This window comes from Oenanthe melanoleuca, chromosome Z, assembly GCF_029582105.1.
Source record: "Oenanthe melanoleuca isolate GR-GAL-2019-014 chromosome Z, OMel1.0, whole genome shotgun sequence".
Lineage (NCBI taxonomy): Eukaryota > Metazoa > Chordata > Aves > Passeriformes > Muscicapidae > Oenanthe > Oenanthe melanoleuca.
The window spans coordinates 30,105,024-30,124,434 of record NC_079362.1 but is presented as its reverse complement, the minus strand read 5'-3'; the positions used below and the strand labels follow the sequence as shown (position 1 = coordinate 30,124,434).

Below are 19,411 nucleotides of genomic sequence, written 5' to 3'. Positions count from 1 at the left end.
TTGCTGCCCAGATTTTGGGGGGATTTAATTGGATGTCCCAGTGCTGGAACAGTTGTGTTTGACAGGTGTGCACATGAACTGTTAGCAGTGTCTGCCCTCACTGCTGAGAGTTGTCATTGGTAGTAACAGCAGCTCTTCCAAAAAAGAATTACAGTCCCTTTGTCCCAGAAGGGCTTGAAAATGGTGTTTGCAATTATGTTGATGCTCCAACTCTGTCTGGATGCTGAGCAGATTTAATTCTGTAAATGAAAGATGCTGAGTGAGAGACTGAACATGTGATCCAAAATGAGGAGGTGAGAAAGAAGAGATATAACTTTAAACAAAAATAACTTAAAATATTCCTATTCCAATTTCTGTGCAGAAGTCAAGTACATGCTTGTATTTTCTCTTGTGAAAACTCAGCAGCTGAGACTATTAGGCCGTGGTTGCTAAACCCTTTCTGAAAAAAATAGACTAAACCAGAAGGTAAAAATACTATCATGTTAAAAATACTATTCAAAGCAGCCAAATATCGTTGTGTCCATTTTGATTTTGACCTCTATTATTTTGTTCCTACTGTATTCTCTTTGCTCCAGAATAGCTCCTGTTTGGCAAATGCCTAGAGATTTCTTGACGCTAATGTATTTTTCATCCAAGCACTTTTTCTTCAGGTGAACCAAATAGATTATTTAAAAGTAAATCCATAAGACAATGGAGATATATTACATTTCTTTGGTTTTGCTTTCTCACTTTTGCTCAGTGTAGCTTTCTTCTTAAATATGCTGTCCTGGAAAACTTTTAGAACCTTTCAGTATGTGTTAATTCATGTGCATAAATTAATAGATTATTATGCTACATAGGAAATTAAGTTCAAGAGCTACAAGAACTTTGTTTCATCAATTGAAAAGACCACACCAAACAATACTAAACTGAAATGAATATATGAGCCTTGATATAATTTGGTCTCTTGTTTGGGAAAGATTTATAGTTTTTCAGGGATAGGTTTTGATTTTAGTGTTTTTGAGCAGAGTTATTTTATCTTGGAAATTCTGGTGTATTTGCCAGTGGTATATATAACTTTTAATGCAGGCATCTGATCTTCAGATAGATCATATCTTCATATCTTTTATGAATTCTGTATGATCTTAGACATCTGAAATAGACTGTTGCTTTAATTCAGGGTAAATATAGTCTTCTCTCTCATCAATGACTCAAGCCTAAGTGGTGAAACTAAAATCCTCACACTTTCTTTCTTTAAAGAAATCTTTCTAAAATGCTTGAAGTGAATAAAATTAAGAATCAGGATTTAAAAAAAATGTCATGGAGATCAGCACTTTCAGTTTGCTTTTTGGAAATAGTGATTGTTTTGTTTTCCTGATTCATCATGGTGTGAATCATTTGCCTTTAGTTGTCTGACCATGTCAATAGTTTTGTAGTAACCACACTGGAGAAAATACTGAATGTACTTACCCAGTTGGCACAGGACTCTGTTTCTTTGCTTTCTGCATGTTTTCCCCTCTATTCTTTCCAGGCCTGAGTTTTTTTCACTTGAATCCTGTAGTTTTATACACTTCTGAGTGTGATGCAACTTGAAAATGAAGCCCTAAAGGAGTGACAGGTAAAGGTTGCCATGACAGCTTTGGGGTATCTTGTTTTTTTGTTGTTGTTGTTGTTTTGTGTTGCTAGGAAGTGTTGAGATGCCTTAGATAATTCCAGAAATTACCCAAATTAAAAGTGGAAGAAAATGTATTATGGAGTAATATAGATTAATAATGGGACATATGTTTTACTTGTATCCAGCTTTCCTTGAAAAATTGTGACTGTGCTGTTGGAGGTATGTGGTTGTTAATGTAGCTAAGCTTAGCAGTGATTTTTCTTCTAGTATTTAGTCACCCCAAGACAATCTTCAAGATTTTTTATTATATTTTTATGTTACGTGTTCAGGTTTTAAAAGGCAGAAGAGGGATTGCTAACCTCCTGTCTGCTGGTTATGTCACTGAATGGAAAATACTGGGTTTATGTGAAACAGTATGGTTTCACGTAGCATCCACATCTTGTGTGTGTTTTGGAGGGAGTTCTTGGGTTTCTCCCACTTCTGAGAGCACAGAGCTAGCTCACTGAGCCCCTGTGTGCATGGGATTCACATGGGGTTTACTGTGTCACTGGTGATAGGCTCCACAGGTGCAGAACTGGTGTGTAATGCAGCTAGTCTGTAGCCTCTAAAGTTGAGAATGTCTCCAAGTCTTTGAGTACTGTGAGTGTCAGGCAGCTGTGTCAATATCACATTTTTCTGCCAAAATTCTGTCACAGCTTATGAAGTCCTACTGTGCATTAGGTTCAGCTAAGATCCACCCTGTTTATTTAAGCGTAACTCAAATTCTTCTTTTTCGAAGTTGGAGATGTGCTACTGTTACTTCCCTTTTACATGTGTGGAGACACTTCAGCACAGGTATGTCTAACATAGAAGTGTTAACAGGGCTGTTTTTTCATAGAAGACATAGAAGACATGTTGTTATTGAGGAGGATGATGCTGACATGGCAGTGTGTGGATTTATTTGTGCTGTACTGGGTAACGAGTGATAGAGGTGCAGGAGGCCACATGTGTGAGGGCTGGAACCTTGCAGTGTTCATGCAAGGTGCCTGGGCATGATCACCTCATGAAGTCAGCAAGCCTAAGGGCAGGGCACTGCAGCTGGCTAGGGGCAATCCCAGACGTGAATACAGACTGGGAGAAGAAGTCATTTGACAGCAGCCCTGTGGTAAAGGACGTGAGAGTTGTCATGGATGAAAAGCTGGACTCAAGCTGGTGGTTGCCAGCTTGGCAGTGGCCAAGCACGTCCCGGACTGCATCCAAAGCAGTTTCGCCAGCATGTCAAGGCAGGTCATTCGGTTGCTTTACTCTGCTCCTGTGAGACTCTACCTGGAACACTGCATCCAGCTTGGAATCCTCAGCACAAGAAAGGCATGGACCTCTTAAAGTGTGTCCAGAGGAGGGTCTTGAAGATGGCTGGAGGGATGGAGTACCTCTGCAATAAAGACAGACTGAGAGTTAGGGTTATTCAGCCTGGAGGAGAGACGGCTTTCAGTAGCTTAAAAGGAGAGTATAAAAAGGAGGAAGAGAGACTTTATATGGACAGATAGTGACAGGAAAAGAAACAATGATTTTAAATCGAAGACAGCATCTTTAAATTAGATGTTGGGGATAGTTTCTTTGTTCAGAGGCTGGAACAGGTAGCCTAGAGAAATTGTGAATGCCACATTCCTGAAGATGTTCAAGACCAGGTTGAATGGTCTGAGCAACCTGGTGTGGTGGATGGCAGGATGACTTGAAACTAGGATCTTCAAGGCTCCTTTCAGTACTAACTATTCTGTGACTCTGATGAAGTTTTTTATCCAAAGATGCTTGCAGAAAATGTCAAATTGTTTTAGTACTTTTTCCTTTAAATTGACGGCTGGCCCAGTCTTCCTTGTCATTTTTGTTGTGCTGTTCTGAATGCTGTAAGCTGTAGCTCTTTGTTTTGACCAGTAGCTGTAAGTCAGCTGGACAGTGCAGATAAACAATTGACAAAGTTTCTCTTTGTTTCATCACCCTGAAAACAGTGATTTGGAGAAGCTGTTGCAGACAACAGCTGCAGAGAGGTAAGCATTTATGACACTGTGTGTGCATGCCCTGCAGTAGGTGGATCTTCCTTGTTCTTCTGGTTTTAACCGTTCCATGTTTCTCTGCCCCTCCTTGTCCAATTTCATTTGCACTTGCTGCCGAGCTGGCACGTCTGTGCTCCAGCCACTGGGGTTCAGTTGATTGCATGGGCAGTCTGCAGCAAAAGACATAAGAGGCACTAGCTTAAGACAGAGCCAGAAGAAATTTCTGGTTGCAAAATGGTCTTCAAGTGGCTTTTAGTGGTGTCTGGTACTTGATTTTCTTGCTGAAACTATGAGTTGGGTGTCATTGGATGACCTTCTTCTTTGAAGGTTGTTATGATCTATAGCCTTTCACTGTATGTGCAAGGAATATGATCACGGGTTTTTCTGTCAGCCTTTAAACTGGTCTTACCCTTTCTAACTGTGTAAAGGCTGCAGTCTGGAAAACCTGGGAAAAAGCCACAACTGTGTTACATGGTCTTGCATCTGGCTCCTGTGGGCAACCTTCATCCTTTTGCCTGTACAAAAGAGCTCCTCAAGTGTTTAATTGTTTGCCCTGAGACAGACAGATTTCTGTGGCTCAGAGACAACTTCTTTTTGGACTCCTCCCTTCAGCATCCCTGAAGACTGCTGATAGCCTGTGTGATTGGGAGCCTGCTGGGAGAAGAGTCACAGCCAATGGTCTATTGCTGTTAAATTGTTGGTGGCAAAAACTCTGTCACTTCAGGCTTTCTGTGCAACTTCACACTGTTAGAGGGAGGCTTCTTCTTCTGAAGGGTCTCTTTTTTTGGAATTGTCAGGAGATGAGCTGGGTTCTCCCCTGATGCTGTAGTCTCTTAGAGATGTCTTGTTTTCCATCAGTGGATCAGCTCCTTGTCCCACAGCACTGTCCTATCTTTGGCCTAATCTTCAAGAAAAGAGAAAGTTTGGTGCCTTCTGGATGCAAATGCAAGTTTGAGTCTAGTCATCTTCCATCTCTTTGAAGAAGAAAACATTCTTAATTCAGTTCAGTAACTAAAACTGCATGCCTCTGAAATTCTGTGTTCACCCTAATTTCACAGGTGGGAAGTCTGATCCAGCTGTCTTTCAAGAGGAAGAAAGTAAAGTCTATTCAGAACTCACCTTTCTCACAAAATTTTAAAGAACAGAATCACAGAATAGTTTGGGTTGGAAGTGCCTTTAAGGATTATCTAGCCCAACACCCCACTCCCACACATCCCGTGCAATAAGCAGGGACATTCTCATCTAGATCAGTTTGCTCAAAGCCCTCTTCAACTGACCTTGAATGTTCCCAGAGACAGGGCTCTATCAACTCTCAGGACAACCTGTGTCAGTGTTTCACCACCCCTGTCATACCAGATTTCTTCCTTACATCCAATTCGAATACCCTCTTCTAGTTTAAAAGTATTGCCTCTTGTCCTATTGCAATGGGCTCTGCTATCTTCATTATATGTCCTATTCAATATTAAAAAGCTGCACTAAGGTCTCCCTGGAGCCTTCACTTTCCAGGCTGAACAATCTCAAATCTCTCAGCCTCTCACAGGAGCCAGCCATCTGATAATTTCTGTGGCCTTTCTTTAAGACCTGTTTGAATGTATCCATTCTTTCCTGTGCTGAGGCTCTCAGAGCTGGATGCAATATTCCGTGCAGGGTCTCATGAGAGCAGAGGAAAGGTGCAGAATCATCTCCTTGGACTGCTGGCGATGCTTTCTCAGCTTTTATCCACCAACATCCCCAAGTGCTTCTCAGCAGAGCTGCTTTCTTTCTGTTCACACCTCAGCTTGTATTCAGCTGGACTGTATCCTTATTGGCCATACTGTACAGACTGGAAAGAGAGTGGACTGCAGCATCTTGAGTAGGGATAGACCCCTCTTCTGCGTATCGACACAGCTGATAGGGTGTCTAGATTTTCTGACAGCTGTGGTTATCACTTAGAAAAGCCTCTTGACCAAATGGAGATGACTGCTTTTGCTACTGTGGTATAACTTGTCTGTGCAGTTATTTTCTCCTTGGAGTGCAAAGCATTGGTAGGACTGAGCACAAAGGGTAGGTGCCTTTGACTTAAGCTGTTGGTGCTCTGGCTTTTCCTGCTTAGCAGGATCTGAGAAACGTGCTCTGGGCAGAGTCAGGAGATGGTAGGATGGAGAGAGCTCTGTTTTGGCAGGTGAGGTTCTTTTAGTTCATTTGTTGGTACTCATTTTACAGGACCAGGAGAGTGGAGAAGCAAGATAGCTTGCTTCAGAATATTTACAGCCTTAGGGATGAGAGAGTGAGAAGTGCTTAGGTGGCTCAGGTCCTTTGTGAGGCTACAACAATTCAAGCAAACCTACTATAACCAAATGATTGACAGTTCAAATGTATCACTGAACTTATCTGACTCTTTTCCTAATGAGTAGTTTGACTTATTTTCACTTGTCTTGTTACTTTGTTATTTTCTACCAACATATCTGAAATACAAATGAATAGGAATTCAGATGTGCTGCTTTGAAATTATAGAGCTCAGATTTCTTTGGCATATCTGTACCTATAAAGAGAAGGTGTTTTCATGCAGATAATTCTGGAAATAAAAATGCAAGGCAATTCACATTGTGTGGAGGCAGACTGCATTTTTATCAGGCAGGGTATGTAGTGATAGCTCCATTTAAAGCAGAAGCAGGTGTGACTGGTTAGTTGACAAGACCAGAGAATTCTGGGAGATTAGAGAGAAAAGAGCTGTCGAATACCAGTGGTCTATAAGGATACTCAGTAGATATCTGGAAAACCTTAACAAGGTTTTAATTTCTTTTGGATTTCCTGAGGAGGAGTATTTACAGTGGGGTTTCATTGATCTTTAAGACAAGCAAAAGCCTGAAGTTTCTCACCACAGTGAGAAAGGAGTGTCTTTTTAATGCTTGACTTCTTAAAGATTTCAGAGATTTTTTCATTCCTCTCCCACCATTGTTAGAAATCTGAGAAGACCAAAACTTCTAGTGACAGCTTTCCTGGTGACATTTAGCAAGCATTGCACAACAGACTTCTAAACTAAGCTAGGCTGTGTTTTTGTCTGAGAGAGAGCACCAATATTGCATACAGGTATTTGCATGTTTCTGCTGAATTGGGAAATAAGCTGGTGAAGTCCATGTACTGCATCCAGCATTCCTTTCAGTGAATAGTGACAGTATTCAGACTGGCCTGTGGTCACAGTTGTAAACGAAAAAGCTAAATGCGTCTGTGTTGGCAAGCTGCTACAATTGAAAAGTAGCTCAAAGCTGTGTAAAAAATATAAAAGTTGAGTCGCGCAAACTTCCAGTAAAATGAAAGTGATGCTTTTAAGTTACTCGTGAAAATAGTGACTCCACTATCAGCTGGAATGATCCTGTCTAGATAAGCAGTCTGGTATGTGTTTTTTATGTAATTTAAGAACACTGTGATAGAAAAAAGAAAGAATATTTTTCCCCAATCTGTGACTAATTAGCCCGTGGGCATTTTCTGAAAGCTATTGTCTTGTAACTGTCAGTGGATCTCTTCAGTGAACTCAAAGACAGTCCTGCTGAACAAAATAAGTCTTCTTGCACACCAAGGACAACTTCAGAAGGGAGTGATAAAGCCCCTGAAGGAAAAAGGCAGATTAAACCTGTATTTTGACTTCTGTTATGTCAGGCACATGCTATGGGAGAGCAGGCAGAGCAGAGGAAATAACCTACTTAGTTTTGACCAAAATAAAACTTTGTTTTGAAAGAGTTAGATTGACTTAGGCTGAATTGTCTTGGTGCTGATATGCCCTTTAAGTCCCACTGATTCATTGTTTGGAAAGTAGAGACTGTTATTGTTGCCTTGCATAACAGCTTTGAAGCTTTGGTTTACTCCCTGGCTTTGCTAGATTTCTTGTTTGTTTTCCTCTGTCTGTCTGCAGGCAGTTGTCCTTCCTCCTTCCGTCTTTTGAGCATGCTGCAGTAGCTGTGCCTCCTGCAGTGGCCACCATTGCCTTTATGGGGGTGAGGGAGTTTTATTAACTAATCTGGGCAAGCTGATTCTTCCATGTTCAGCACTTCTTTACCCATCTTCCTTCTCCAAGCACTTGTCAACAGCTTCTTTATATAATCCACTGCTGCAATTTCATGACTGTGAGACCTGGCAGAACCAAGGTGGAAGCTATGACATCTCTGTGAATGATGGCTAACAAATTGGAAATTTTAGAAGCCTTCCAGGGTCTGGAGTAAAACAGTTTGGTTTGGTGATCCACCAGAATTCAGAAGGCTCTACTATATTTCAGGGCAACCCTGGGGATATTTGCTGGAATCTTCTTCCTGAAGAAGAAGGACAATAAAAGAACATCTAGTTTTCTCATATTCTAGCAGTGATTGACAGTGCTCTTAAGGAAAAAAAAAGCTGTTTTTTCAGTTGCTGAGCACTATTTTGTTTTATTTGAAGTTTTGTTTTTTCAGTGAGGGAAGGGGTGAGAATAGTTACTTGAAAGATTGTAGTATAGGCAAATTCAAATACTTCCTTTTATTCTGGATTGTTTACCACCTTATATGAGTTGGTGACATATGGAACAAAGATTCATAATAATTGCATCTATTTAAGAGAAATGTTTATATTGCTAGAAGTACTGATGGCTGACTGTTCAAAGCACTAAGATTTACAGAAAGCCTGGTAATGTTTTGAGGCTTTAGTTTTACCCTTAATTCATTATTTCATTTTGATGAAAACAAGATGTATGCTACATGATCAAATTTATAATCTGATGTATTTACTTGAAGTTAAAAATCTTTGGCTTTGATAAATTGTTGTGCTTTAGCAAACTGGAAGTATTTGTGCTGATTTACAGCATGTGAGAATCTGACCCTAACTCTTCAGACTGTGTAATCAGATGTAGTTGTAGTGCACTCTTAACAGTAAAGCTCTCTTTACTGGAGCTACTGAAAATGAAAATTACTGGAAGTATTGAAAAGAAATTCAATAGTCTCTGCTGGAATGAATCACCCCTCTGGAGTAAATGGTAGAGCCATTATTCTCTCTGTAATACCTGTTGCATTTAAAGCATAGCCATGCTTGCTAAGAGGCACAAGGCTTGAAACTGCACTGCACACCCTTCTGCCCCGAGGAAACTGCTGCCAAATGTCATTTGTTGCAGAGATTGCTGTTCTGTTGCACCAGGTGAGTAGTAAGGTAAAAAATGCCTATGCTGTCATCTTCCAAAGGAATCCACTGAATTCCAACAGTTCCCTGTTGAAACAAAACAAAAACTAAATCCAGCTTTGGGTGCTTGCCACCCTGGAGTTTGCAGCTGTGACACAGTTGGCTCTTGGAACCATCCGCAAGCAATACAGGCTTTGGCCAAAGCCACCACAAGGTACATGTCCCTTTGCCACCTGTAGGAAGCTGGACTTCTGGTGTACACCTTCTGGACTTCTTGTGCATCCTTTTATGGCAATCAGAGTTTGGGGTAGTTGGGGCTTGCTGCTAAGTCTGGAAATGTGGGAAATGTTAAGGGGCATGGTCCTGTCTTTTCAGAGACCTGTCAGTCATTGACTGGCAGAAAACGTTGCTTCTTGTAGCTGCTGGGACTTGTTCAGATGACAAAAGAAGGATGTGACTACAGATGAGTTTCATTTGATGTGTGAAATACAGTAAAGGGTTGAAAGTTGTCATATGAAAAAGGAGAATAGATATTCTTGGGGTGTGGAAGTTTACTTGTGAGAACAGAGACACACTTCAGCATAGGAGTTAAGTTACACCTTAGATACTAAGGAGGACTTTGTCCATGTTTCTCCATCCTTTGCTTCATCTTTATCCATTTTTTAAAATAACCTTTTTAAGATGATATATTTAGATAGGGATAATCTATAACACTTGCAGACCCCTGTTATTGAAAAAAACCAAATTGTTCAATATTTAATCTGGTAGAGACTTTATTTTATCCTGTAAAATTTTCATGTGCTTAGGAAGATATAAACAACATTCTCCTGGCCACCCAAGTCTAGTGCCAGAGTCAGTTGGTAACCATAACCACAGTCTTTTTTTAGCCTTGCTTTTCTGAGCATCTTAGTAGAAGACAGATATAAACAAAGATATTGTGCATGGAAGGTTCCCACTGGAACTGAAAGTTGGCATTAATAATGTGTGAAATGCTAAAATAAAAACAGACTGACTGCGTGCCTGGGTCTGAGTGTCAGATAAAAGCGATAGAGGAAAGCAATGAACTCAGTCGAGACTGCACATGGATTTGTGGCAGTGTGGGGGATTGTGCTACACACCTCTTCCATTAACAGTCCACAACATCCTCTGCAAAGGCTGTTAGTGAGATGAGAGCTCATGCTGACACCAGCTGCTGAGGATTACAGAAGTATATTACAGTCTATCATTTTATTTCTTGGGGTTGTTGAATGTAAAGTGATGGTTATGAAGGGGAGGAAAATTTCTGTTACAAGTGCTGAGTCTTTAGTCAGCTTTTACAGATAGGCAGGAAAGGATGTTAGAGTTGTAATAGTGCATCCAGGGAAATAAATGCCCATTGTGTAATTGTCAAAAAAAGACAACTTGAATGCTAGACATTATTAGGAAAAGACTGGGGAGGAGTGCACAAAAGCCACCCCTGTGCCACAGTATAAAATCAGCCTGCTGATTCTCTCTGTTCAAGGGCTGAGCTGCTGCCGAGTCTGTAGGTATCTGATGCAGCATTAGATCTTGAATGTGACATTTTCCTTTCTCTATTTTATTTTGGTCTCCTTGTAATTCTTTCATGTAGTCTATGTACATTTATAGGGCCTTTTATAGAGGACTGTAGAGTTTTTCCATTTATGTAATACTCCTACATACATCAGGCCATCCATTCTAGTAAACTCTGCAAGACAGGGACTTCTTCCAAGTCTTACATTTAACAAGATGCCTCAGAGAATTACTGCACTGTATTTAGTTGTATTTATATTCACGTTAATAAGCTGGGTATGTTCTTTAATGCATTGCACTTAAATTTTTCCAGAAATGAAAAATTTATTGTGCTCTCATAGCTGGGAAAAAGAATTCTGAGTTTCTAAGCCGTTTGTGACTGATTTAATGTTTCATTTCTGAAACAAGAATAAGCCCTTTAGTCAGCTAGGTCATTCAATAATGTGTAACCTTTGTTAAAAGATTAGAAGAAACTTGGCAGGCACTTGCTGGGAGTTGAAGTTGGTGAAAGTGAGCGGAATGCAAGCAAGTTACGGCAGTCACAAATAATGCCAAGCGAAATGAAATTATTATTTGCCAAGTTGTCCAGGCAGTACTGAGGAGCTGTGGTACTGTCACTTTGTGTCAGACTATGACATGTTCCCTTGTGGTGGCTCTGTGACAGGCTGTGCCAGTTGGCCAAAGGAAGTAGTGTGTTGTTTCCTGCGAGTTACTGGAGTTTGCTGTGTGCCAGCATGCACAGGGCCGTGCTTGGAGACAGCACTCAGCTGCAGCAACTCCCCTCTGTCTTCCAGGAGACACAGGTGCAGCAGCTGCTCTTTTTGGGAGTCCTCGACCTGATCTGTGGCAATGATAATGTTGGTGGCTCTGGTGTGAGTAGCACCCTGCAGGCTGCAAAACCCAAGCGTGGTGGCACTCTGCAGTGAGGACAGCAGGAGGAAATTGTTGCAAGAGGCAGATTGTTACTGCTGCTTGTAGTACTGGAGCAAGTTAATTGAGACGTAAAAACCTGAGGCAGAGGGGGCAGGAGATGACTCGCTGGAAGACAATCCAGACGACAGAGGGTTGGAGGAGGAACTGCAAGTCACTTTGCAGGTACTTTTGTTAAGCTCAAAACGAGTGCTCTCTCTGAGGAGATCCACAGTAAATCCTGTGTTGAACTGACCGCGCTTCCAGGAGAGTATTAAATCCATTTTGTTCTTGTGTTGATATGCCTTTATCCTCCCTGGAGAGCAATTTAATAGTTTGACTTATTAAAATGTTCCGTAAATGCAAAGTTAGACTTCAGTTTAAAAAATAAAAGAAAAAATGAAATCTAGCATGTTAAAATACAAACATACAAATAAATTTCTGCTTGAAAACCACCAAAACTGAATTATGGTGAGTATTTTCCCAAAGAGGAAACAAAAGTAAATTCTAACTTCTAGACTTTTTCTCAGGACTAAGTCATCTTTTCAAAAGGGAGAGAAGATTAGGTGTTATAGCTGGGATTTCATGAGCAATTCTCACTCAGACACTATTTGCATAGGACACCAAAACATAGCTGGAGTTCCTACAGGAAACTGTTTTCTTCTTCCTTCTTTTGGATTCTGCTTTGAAGTCTGTCTTGAGGACAGAGAGAAAAATGCTTATGTGGAAAAAGTGTGACATATTGGAGGGTATAAATAGCCATCATTTTTCAAGGAAGTGTTACACAGCTCATGAGTTACAGTGATTCCCAACTTTTATATCCTGCCTTGCTGGAAAGGCCTGGAGAGAGACGTTTTCTGTTTCTTTTTGTATGTTAGAGAGCTTCTGGCTGTATGTTCTGTGAGTTGTCATATGTACACATGGCCTTTATCTTTATTAAAACACCAAGTCAAACATAATGTGGTAGGAAGTGATGGCTTATGGCAGAGCCTTCTGTAAAGCCAGATCTCATGCTCCATGTGGACAGGGAGCAGCACTGTGATGCCAAATGGCTTCTTGTTGAGCATTGGCAATACCTAATTTTTCACAGAAGAAAGTTAATTTATTGTAGCAGAAGGCCTCAAGGTAAAGCCCCCTACACCTTCAAAGAAATGTTTGTACAGTGTTTGAAATCTGCAATTGAAATTGCTTTCTTTTACTTAGACAACCTATAGATGTGTCTGCTTGTAGCACATCGCTGAGTTTGTATGAATCAAGAAATCTTCATCCTATAAGAGATCAGCCTGTCCTCCTTCCTTTAAATGCTTTTTCCTCAGAATTTTGCATTTCATCTACAGAAACTTCACACACAATGTCTTCTGGCTTGTTCTTCCTAATGAAAGGTCACCCCTTAAAACCCACAAAACCTCTCCTAGCTGTCAGATTTTAAGACTTAATTAAGTCTCTCTGAAACTATTAATATGATTGTAGGATTCTGCTGCCTGTCCCCTCCCCCCAATATTGTTAATGCTTCAGTTTGCTGCCATTTCGGGTTTATCTCTTTCTGTGTGGAATGTGCAAAACAAAAACAAAATGGTGACTTGTAGGAGTAATTTCACCCCCTGAGGAATGTGACAAGCAGAGGAGGAGTTGTGTGAGTAGCTCCCGAAAAATCGTGTGAAAATCCTTCACTGAGAATGTTACTTGCTATGTTTGGGCACTGCTTATCTCCTGCTGTTTGTCTCCTGATATTCCTTAATTTGATTATTTGCAAATGCTTCAATTTTCTGGCTCACATTTTAGGAAACTAATTGTTTTCTGTGTTGTCTTCTTCTGTATGCACTCAAACAATTAAAACCTTCATGCACCTTCCTATTTTACTCCTTGTCTGAAACATTCATTCACTCACTGTTTGGTTTTAGTGCTTCTCTGAAGTTGCTGACTTAGTACGTTTTTCTGTGTCATGAGATGTTTCCTTATCTGAACATATGTTACTGTCTTTATGCAAGACCGTGTTTTGCTGGTTTTGTCAGTGCAGAGAGAATTGTGGTATCGCCTAGTGACTTGGGTTGTCTAAATAAGTAGAGAACATCTCTCAGGGTCCATGGGGGGAGTTTCTCTTCCATCAGCTGGTTGTCTGAATTCCCTCAGGTGTTTAGGTAGGGCTCAGTTAACTTGTGCATTGCGTTTGTGTGCAGTTAAATCTAATAGCCACTTCTAGAGGGTGGTCTTGCAAACTTCAGTTCCCTGCTGTATCTTGCAGTTCATAAAATTCCAGTGATCAATCTGCACCATCATGCTCTTTGCTTTGCTTTCTAGCCAGTCTGCTTCTGAACTAGAAAAATGAGGGAAAACAGTGTCATTTCACTGAATTTCATTAGTCACTGCAGATTCCTCCCGTGGCTAGGTCGCACATCTTTATGAAGTTCTTGACATCTGCCTGTTTATATTTCAAGCTTCATACCCTACTTTTCATGGGTCAGAGCCATGAGAACCTTTGTCACAATGCTTCTGCCTTCAGAGGGCATTTCCCTCATCTAGCCAAGTCAGATAAACTTTGGGCACCACTCTGAGACAGTGACAAGGTCATCTGAACTAGATGTCTTCAGGGTGGGAGTGGCAAATTTCAGACTGTAGGTGATAATGGGCAAGTGGCCTTTTCTCCTGTGGCTTCTATAAACCTGTTCTCACTGCAAGCAGGTGACCCTCCTAAGAGTATCAGTAGAAATACTGCTGACACCTAAGGAAGGAGCAAGTTTAATTGTGGTGTCATTATATTACCACATGTCCTTGTTGAGATAGCACATCAGGGATGAGGATTCACCAGTTCTCTAGGACTCAGACCTGTTTTCTAGAGCAGGAGATGCATCTTTCCTCTGCCCAGACAATGACTTTGCTTCCTTTGGTCTCCTCTGTGCTGATAGGCTTTATGCTCCTCCCCTATGTGCTCCATAGAGGTCACCTCCAAATCTCTTCAGCAACTGCATTTGCAGCTGCAAGAATCCACTTTATCATCCTTGCTTTGTGGTTTCCTTCTCTGATGTGCCCTATTTAGGTGGATACAGCCATGAACCTTAGAGAGGCATGTAACATTTCATAGCACCATGCAGGAGATTCTGTTCTGCTCCTTCCCACTTTATTTCACCAGTGCAGTAATCATTCCAGGTACAACCATGGATGATGAGTAACAAATTTGAACACAGTAGACACTTGCACTGCTTCTTTCTCTGACTTGCAGATTAATGAAAAAAGAAACATGCCTACTGCTCATATTAAGATGAGTGCTGAGAGGAAAGGTGTCATCCTTTTTGTGCAACCAAAAGGAAAATTTAGAGAAGTGGGCTTGGATATTAATGTTTCAATTAGCCTGGAAGAAACAGTGTTATGCAATCAAAAGTCAATGAGCTGGAGAAAGGGCAGGAGAGGAAATTAGTGCTTTTGGTTGCACTAGAGCATACAGTCAGTGGCAGCAATGGACTGCAGATGGGAAGTTTGAGGCACTTGGAGTGTTGTCAGATACTTGTGAAACTTAGGAAGTGGTACACTGTGCTTATGAAAAGCAGGGATGGGAAAATCCCCTGTGTACAGCAACAGTTGCCACTGACAAGTGATCTTCTGCCCTGGCACTGGGAGAGGTCTGAGCTTCCACTCGAGAGGTCAGGACCTGAGCATCTGCACCACACTTGAACTAGTGGAGAGCAATTCTGAAAGAAAGAGAACTCTAAATCCATAGTTGCATGGCTTATTAGTTCCTAATTAATCAGATGTGGTGGGAATGAAATAAAGAATCCCTTGTTTTTTTCACACAGCTTAATACAAATAATACAAATTCATGGTAAGAAGCTGTGGAAAATATCCCCTCCATGAGAAATGATTTTTTAAAACACTGTTATGCTTGAAAGCATGCTTTGTGGAGCTTGGATGGAATTATAAACCTGTAATAAAAGAAATAGCTAGTTACTCTTGACTTTCAAAGCTGCCTGTAATTGGTGACCTTGAATTTTGCCTCCTTCATCCATTAAACTTGGTTTGTAACAATACTTTGTTTTCTCACATTTATGTCACATGTACTAGCTTGTTGAATAATTCTCTTGCAAACATGTCCTTCTGCTTTGGCTACATCAAAGAGCTGTTTTGGACTTTATGAAACTTTTCTTGAAATTTAATAACTCATTTTATACTCGTGGAGAGAGAGTGTGGGAGGACATGACTTGTGGTAGGTTTGTACTGTTCTGGGATAAACTCTCCTTCCTTTAACATTGCCAGCAGCTTCATAGCAAAACAACGTGGAGTTCATTCACTGCTCAGGGTGTGACTGTTGTGTATGTTCTTAAACCTAGCAGGTAACAAATGTGTTTGAAAAGATGTATCCTAATTGTATTTGACTCCAGTTTTGGTATTGTTTGATTGTTTGTATTTCTTAAAGTCGCTTGCTCACGGTTCTTATTTTATTTCCACAGTTTGCAACTTCATGTCTCACGAAAAGTGCCTCAAGAATGTCAAGATACCATGCTCATGTATTGCTCCCAGCCTTGTAAGGGTGAGTAAAGAGAGTAAGGCACTGGCTTGTGTCTTTCTTGGGGTAATACCACACATTTATCACTAATGAACATAATGTCGTACAGCAGTGGCTTTTTCATATCGTAATGCAAAAATTTGATTAGTCATCACTGAAGCTTTTATCTCACAGGCAAAGCTACACTTCCTTTGAAAAGTCTGCTATGAGCAACTGTAGATAGTCTGTCTTTGAAGACCAGTTATTTGCATTCTTTAAGTGTTACTAGATGCTTTTATTGTGTGTCATTACCTGGAAGTCTTGCAATATTGGAGGGAATGACTGGTGAAAACTGTACCACGTGTCATAAAGATAAGCTGTGTAAATCACCATTTTTTTACAGCTATTACATATTAAGCTACTCTGCTTAGAAAAAGGAGCTGTGTTTGTCTTCTATTGATTGCTGCATTTTAAGAATCTTGGTGTTTATTGTGTCTAGAGAATAAAATTATCGCATTCTAAGTATAGGATTTGAAAGCCAAAAAAAGAGGGCTGGACTTCAGTTCATCAACAGTAATTCCAAATTGATTTTGGTAAGTAATAAAGTACTTGCTTTCAGACGTCTTGTGACCTTCTCCCACAGGACTTTATGTGTAAGAGATTGATTCAAAGGTTGTGAAACAACTTTACAGAAGATAGTAGGATGCAACTAAGGTATAAAGAAGCTAAACTGAAGAGAAAAAATAAGTGTGTTACCCACTTTGGAAAGGATGGCAGAAGAGGAAGGAAAGGGGAGAGGGACATGAGAAGAATGTCTAGAGAAGCAGTAAAACACTACAAATACCTTAAGGAGCCCCAGGCAAAAGTCGAATGAGACATGGCTGTAAAATCAGTCAAGTTCTTTACAGACCTTGCTGACTCAAAGCACATTTATGGAACCCATTGTGTAGACCTGTGAAGGGGAGCTAATTCCCTTCTTTGTGTTGTAAAACATTTTACAAATTCCTTTTTGTTGTGGAAGCATGTGTAGGGGGTAAAATGTGGACGTTTGAAAACAATATGCAGTTTGAGTTACAGGGATTGGATAAATTACACATTTGTTTTTCTTCAATATGCTTTGTCTAGGTGATAAGGCTGCTAGGCTTTGCCAGCACAAAGCTTTGCTTTTTCTCTTTTTTGCTTTTCCTCTTTCCTTACATACCTTTCTTGTTGAGAGGTGTCAAAAAGGTGTCTGATAGATAGAAATTTCCTAGTGAAACAGTAAGAAATACTGCTGTAAGTCTTAGAACCCATGGTAAAGGGACATATAGGTAGTGAAAAATGCTTTTACTAAGAACTAGCATCTTCTGCTGTTTCAATATGCTGGCAATCAGTAGTAGCAGAAAGAATACTGAATCCGATGATAAAGTTATCTACAAGAGCCTTTAGGGGGATGGCAAAAATCCAACTGGAAAACTGATTTAATTCAGAGTGTGGGTGTTGCGAACATTTATGACTTCTTTTGTGGATTTGCTCTAAATTTAATTTACTGTTCAAAATAGTATTTTTTCCTCTGCTTTTATATGGTAAAAATTCTCTATTGAAACTTATTAATGTTCCCACTTGCATCAGTTGTAGACGTCACTGTAATTTTTTTCTCTCTTATCAGTCCCTGTAATATATCTGCCCCAAAACTTAATTTTGATCTTGTGATATATCTGTAAACAATAAACACAAATTGTACTGCACAGCGAGGATAGTTATTTGGTGGTGTTGTCAGTCTTTGGAACTGTTTGCAGTTCAGCATTGCTGTATTTAGCTGCAAAGAGTCTTCTGTGTTTTCTGTCTTGAGCTGTAATGATTGTATTTTGAAAACTCTGGATTGTACTGTTCGTTCTGGACAGTCATGTCCTCCTTGACGTGGTCATCCAAGTTGCATTAATCCTGATCAGCTGTACAAGTGAAGTCTGCCATATGGGAGACGTCGTTTTGCATGCAGGCTCTGTCAAAGCAAATACCAGACTTGGCATTTGCGTAAAAAATATAACAGAGCAAAAAACAAATGACAGCCATTTATACAATTTGTGGAAAGTTTATTTTCTTAATCTCTTCTTTCAGATTATTTATTTATTAAAAGGTCTGACGTAGGAGGGAACACTGGTGGGATTTTAATCTGATAGTTCTTTCAGCTATGTCAATATTCAGTGTATTACAGAGCTGAGACTTTTTTTTTCACTTGTCTGGATTTCATCTAGAGGAGATGGCAATTGTTAAAGCTCATCACAATGTGTGTCATTTGATACTAAGTCAACCCATCAGAGAATAATTTTTCAGCAGATGTTTGGTGGAAACTTTTATTCCTGACAGTAGGGTTTCCTTCCCAGGGTCAAGAAAAGGCCCACAGAGTCACAAGCATGCCACAACTGCATCCAGCTTCAGATTATTCTTGATTAATTCATTCTTAAGGCTGATCTATGAATTTTTTCTCTATTTTAAATCACTATCACTTGCATTTAGTATTCCAGAGTGGATTCAGGTCATGATGTTTCTAAACAAGCCTTCGTGGATCAGTCTTCTGAAAAGTTTGCAGGGCATATGATTTGTTCCAATGGTAAGGTCTCAGCAATTTTCAAATTCACTCCCTCTTTTGTACATTCCAATAAGTATTTACCTACTTTTCAGCACACGGTTTTTAAAAAAAAAAAGGAAGGGAGGACAAAAAATAATCCACACCCAAACACCAACACAAACCAAAATAACAGTAAAAGCAAAATCTTTTTGGGGGTGAAATGTGAAGTTTTGTTTTCCCTTGTTAGGTTGGAATTGAAGCTGTATTACAGCTTCTTAGAAGTGTGTGTGTATTTTCTATATAACTGTTCTTGTAAAACTAATTTTAAATGGGACCACATGAAGAATGGTTTAATGATGTGCACCATTCGCTATGCTTATTTTTCCTTGTTGGTGTGTTGGTGCATTGCTCTAATGATTTCTAAACATTTCCATTTTAAGAAGGGTTTAAAGTCTCACAATACTTTATTGTGTGCTGTTGTTCTTAAACCCAGGTTGTCTAGAATGGAAAAATGCTAGTTTAGGTTATCAGCTTCTGAATCTTTTTGTGCTAAAAATAGAACTTTCCTTTGTAAGGAAAGCTGCTGCATTCATGGGCTGGGGTAAGGAATGGGAAAGCTGTGGTGCTTGCAGGGGTCTCTGCTCTTGTCCTTGTCTGCTGACTTGAGTTTTTCCCTCTGGTTGCTGGGTTCAACTGTGATCAGTAACAACAATCTGAAAGTAGAACATCTTTCTGGAGAGGCCCACAGCAATGGGATGAGGGGTAATGGCTTTAAACTAAAGGAGAATGCATTCTGACTAGGTTTAAAGAAGGACTTTTTACAATAAGGGTGGTAAAATACTGTCACATGTTGCTCAGAGAGGTGGTAGGTGCCCCATCCCTGGGAGTCTTCAAGACCAGGTTGGACAGGGCTCTGAGCAACCTGATCCAGTTGAAGGTATCCCTGCTCACTGCATGGGAGTTTGGACTAGATGACCTTTAAAGGTCCCTTCCAACCCAAGCTGTTCTGTGACTCTATGATTTTACCTGGGCCCTTGCTGGGTAGCACTGACCACCTTCTGACAAGAAGGTCTCTCTCCAGCTCTCCAGCACTTGACCCATGCTTGTGTTGCTTCAGCAAGGCAGTTGCTTGGAGACAGTCACATGGCATAATTTAGAATCCAAATGAGGGTTAAAACTGCTTGCTCCTAATATTGGTACTGCACCAG

At 40.3% G+C, this 19,411-nt stretch overlaps 1 protein-coding gene across 1 annotated transcript in view; it reads left to right on the top strand.

Annotated features, from left to right (window-relative positions):
- The window catches only part of DGKQ (diacylglycerol kinase theta), an 87,837-nt gene that overhangs the window by 8,393 nt on the left and 60,033 nt on the right, over positions 1–19,411 (top strand). Inside the window, exon 2 of the mRNA XM_056513101.1 lies at positions 15,621–15,700. Within this exon, the coding sequence (XP_056369076.1) occupies positions 15,621–15,700 (80 nt within the window). The remainder of the gene's footprint in view (positions 1–15,620; positions 15,701–19,411) is intronic.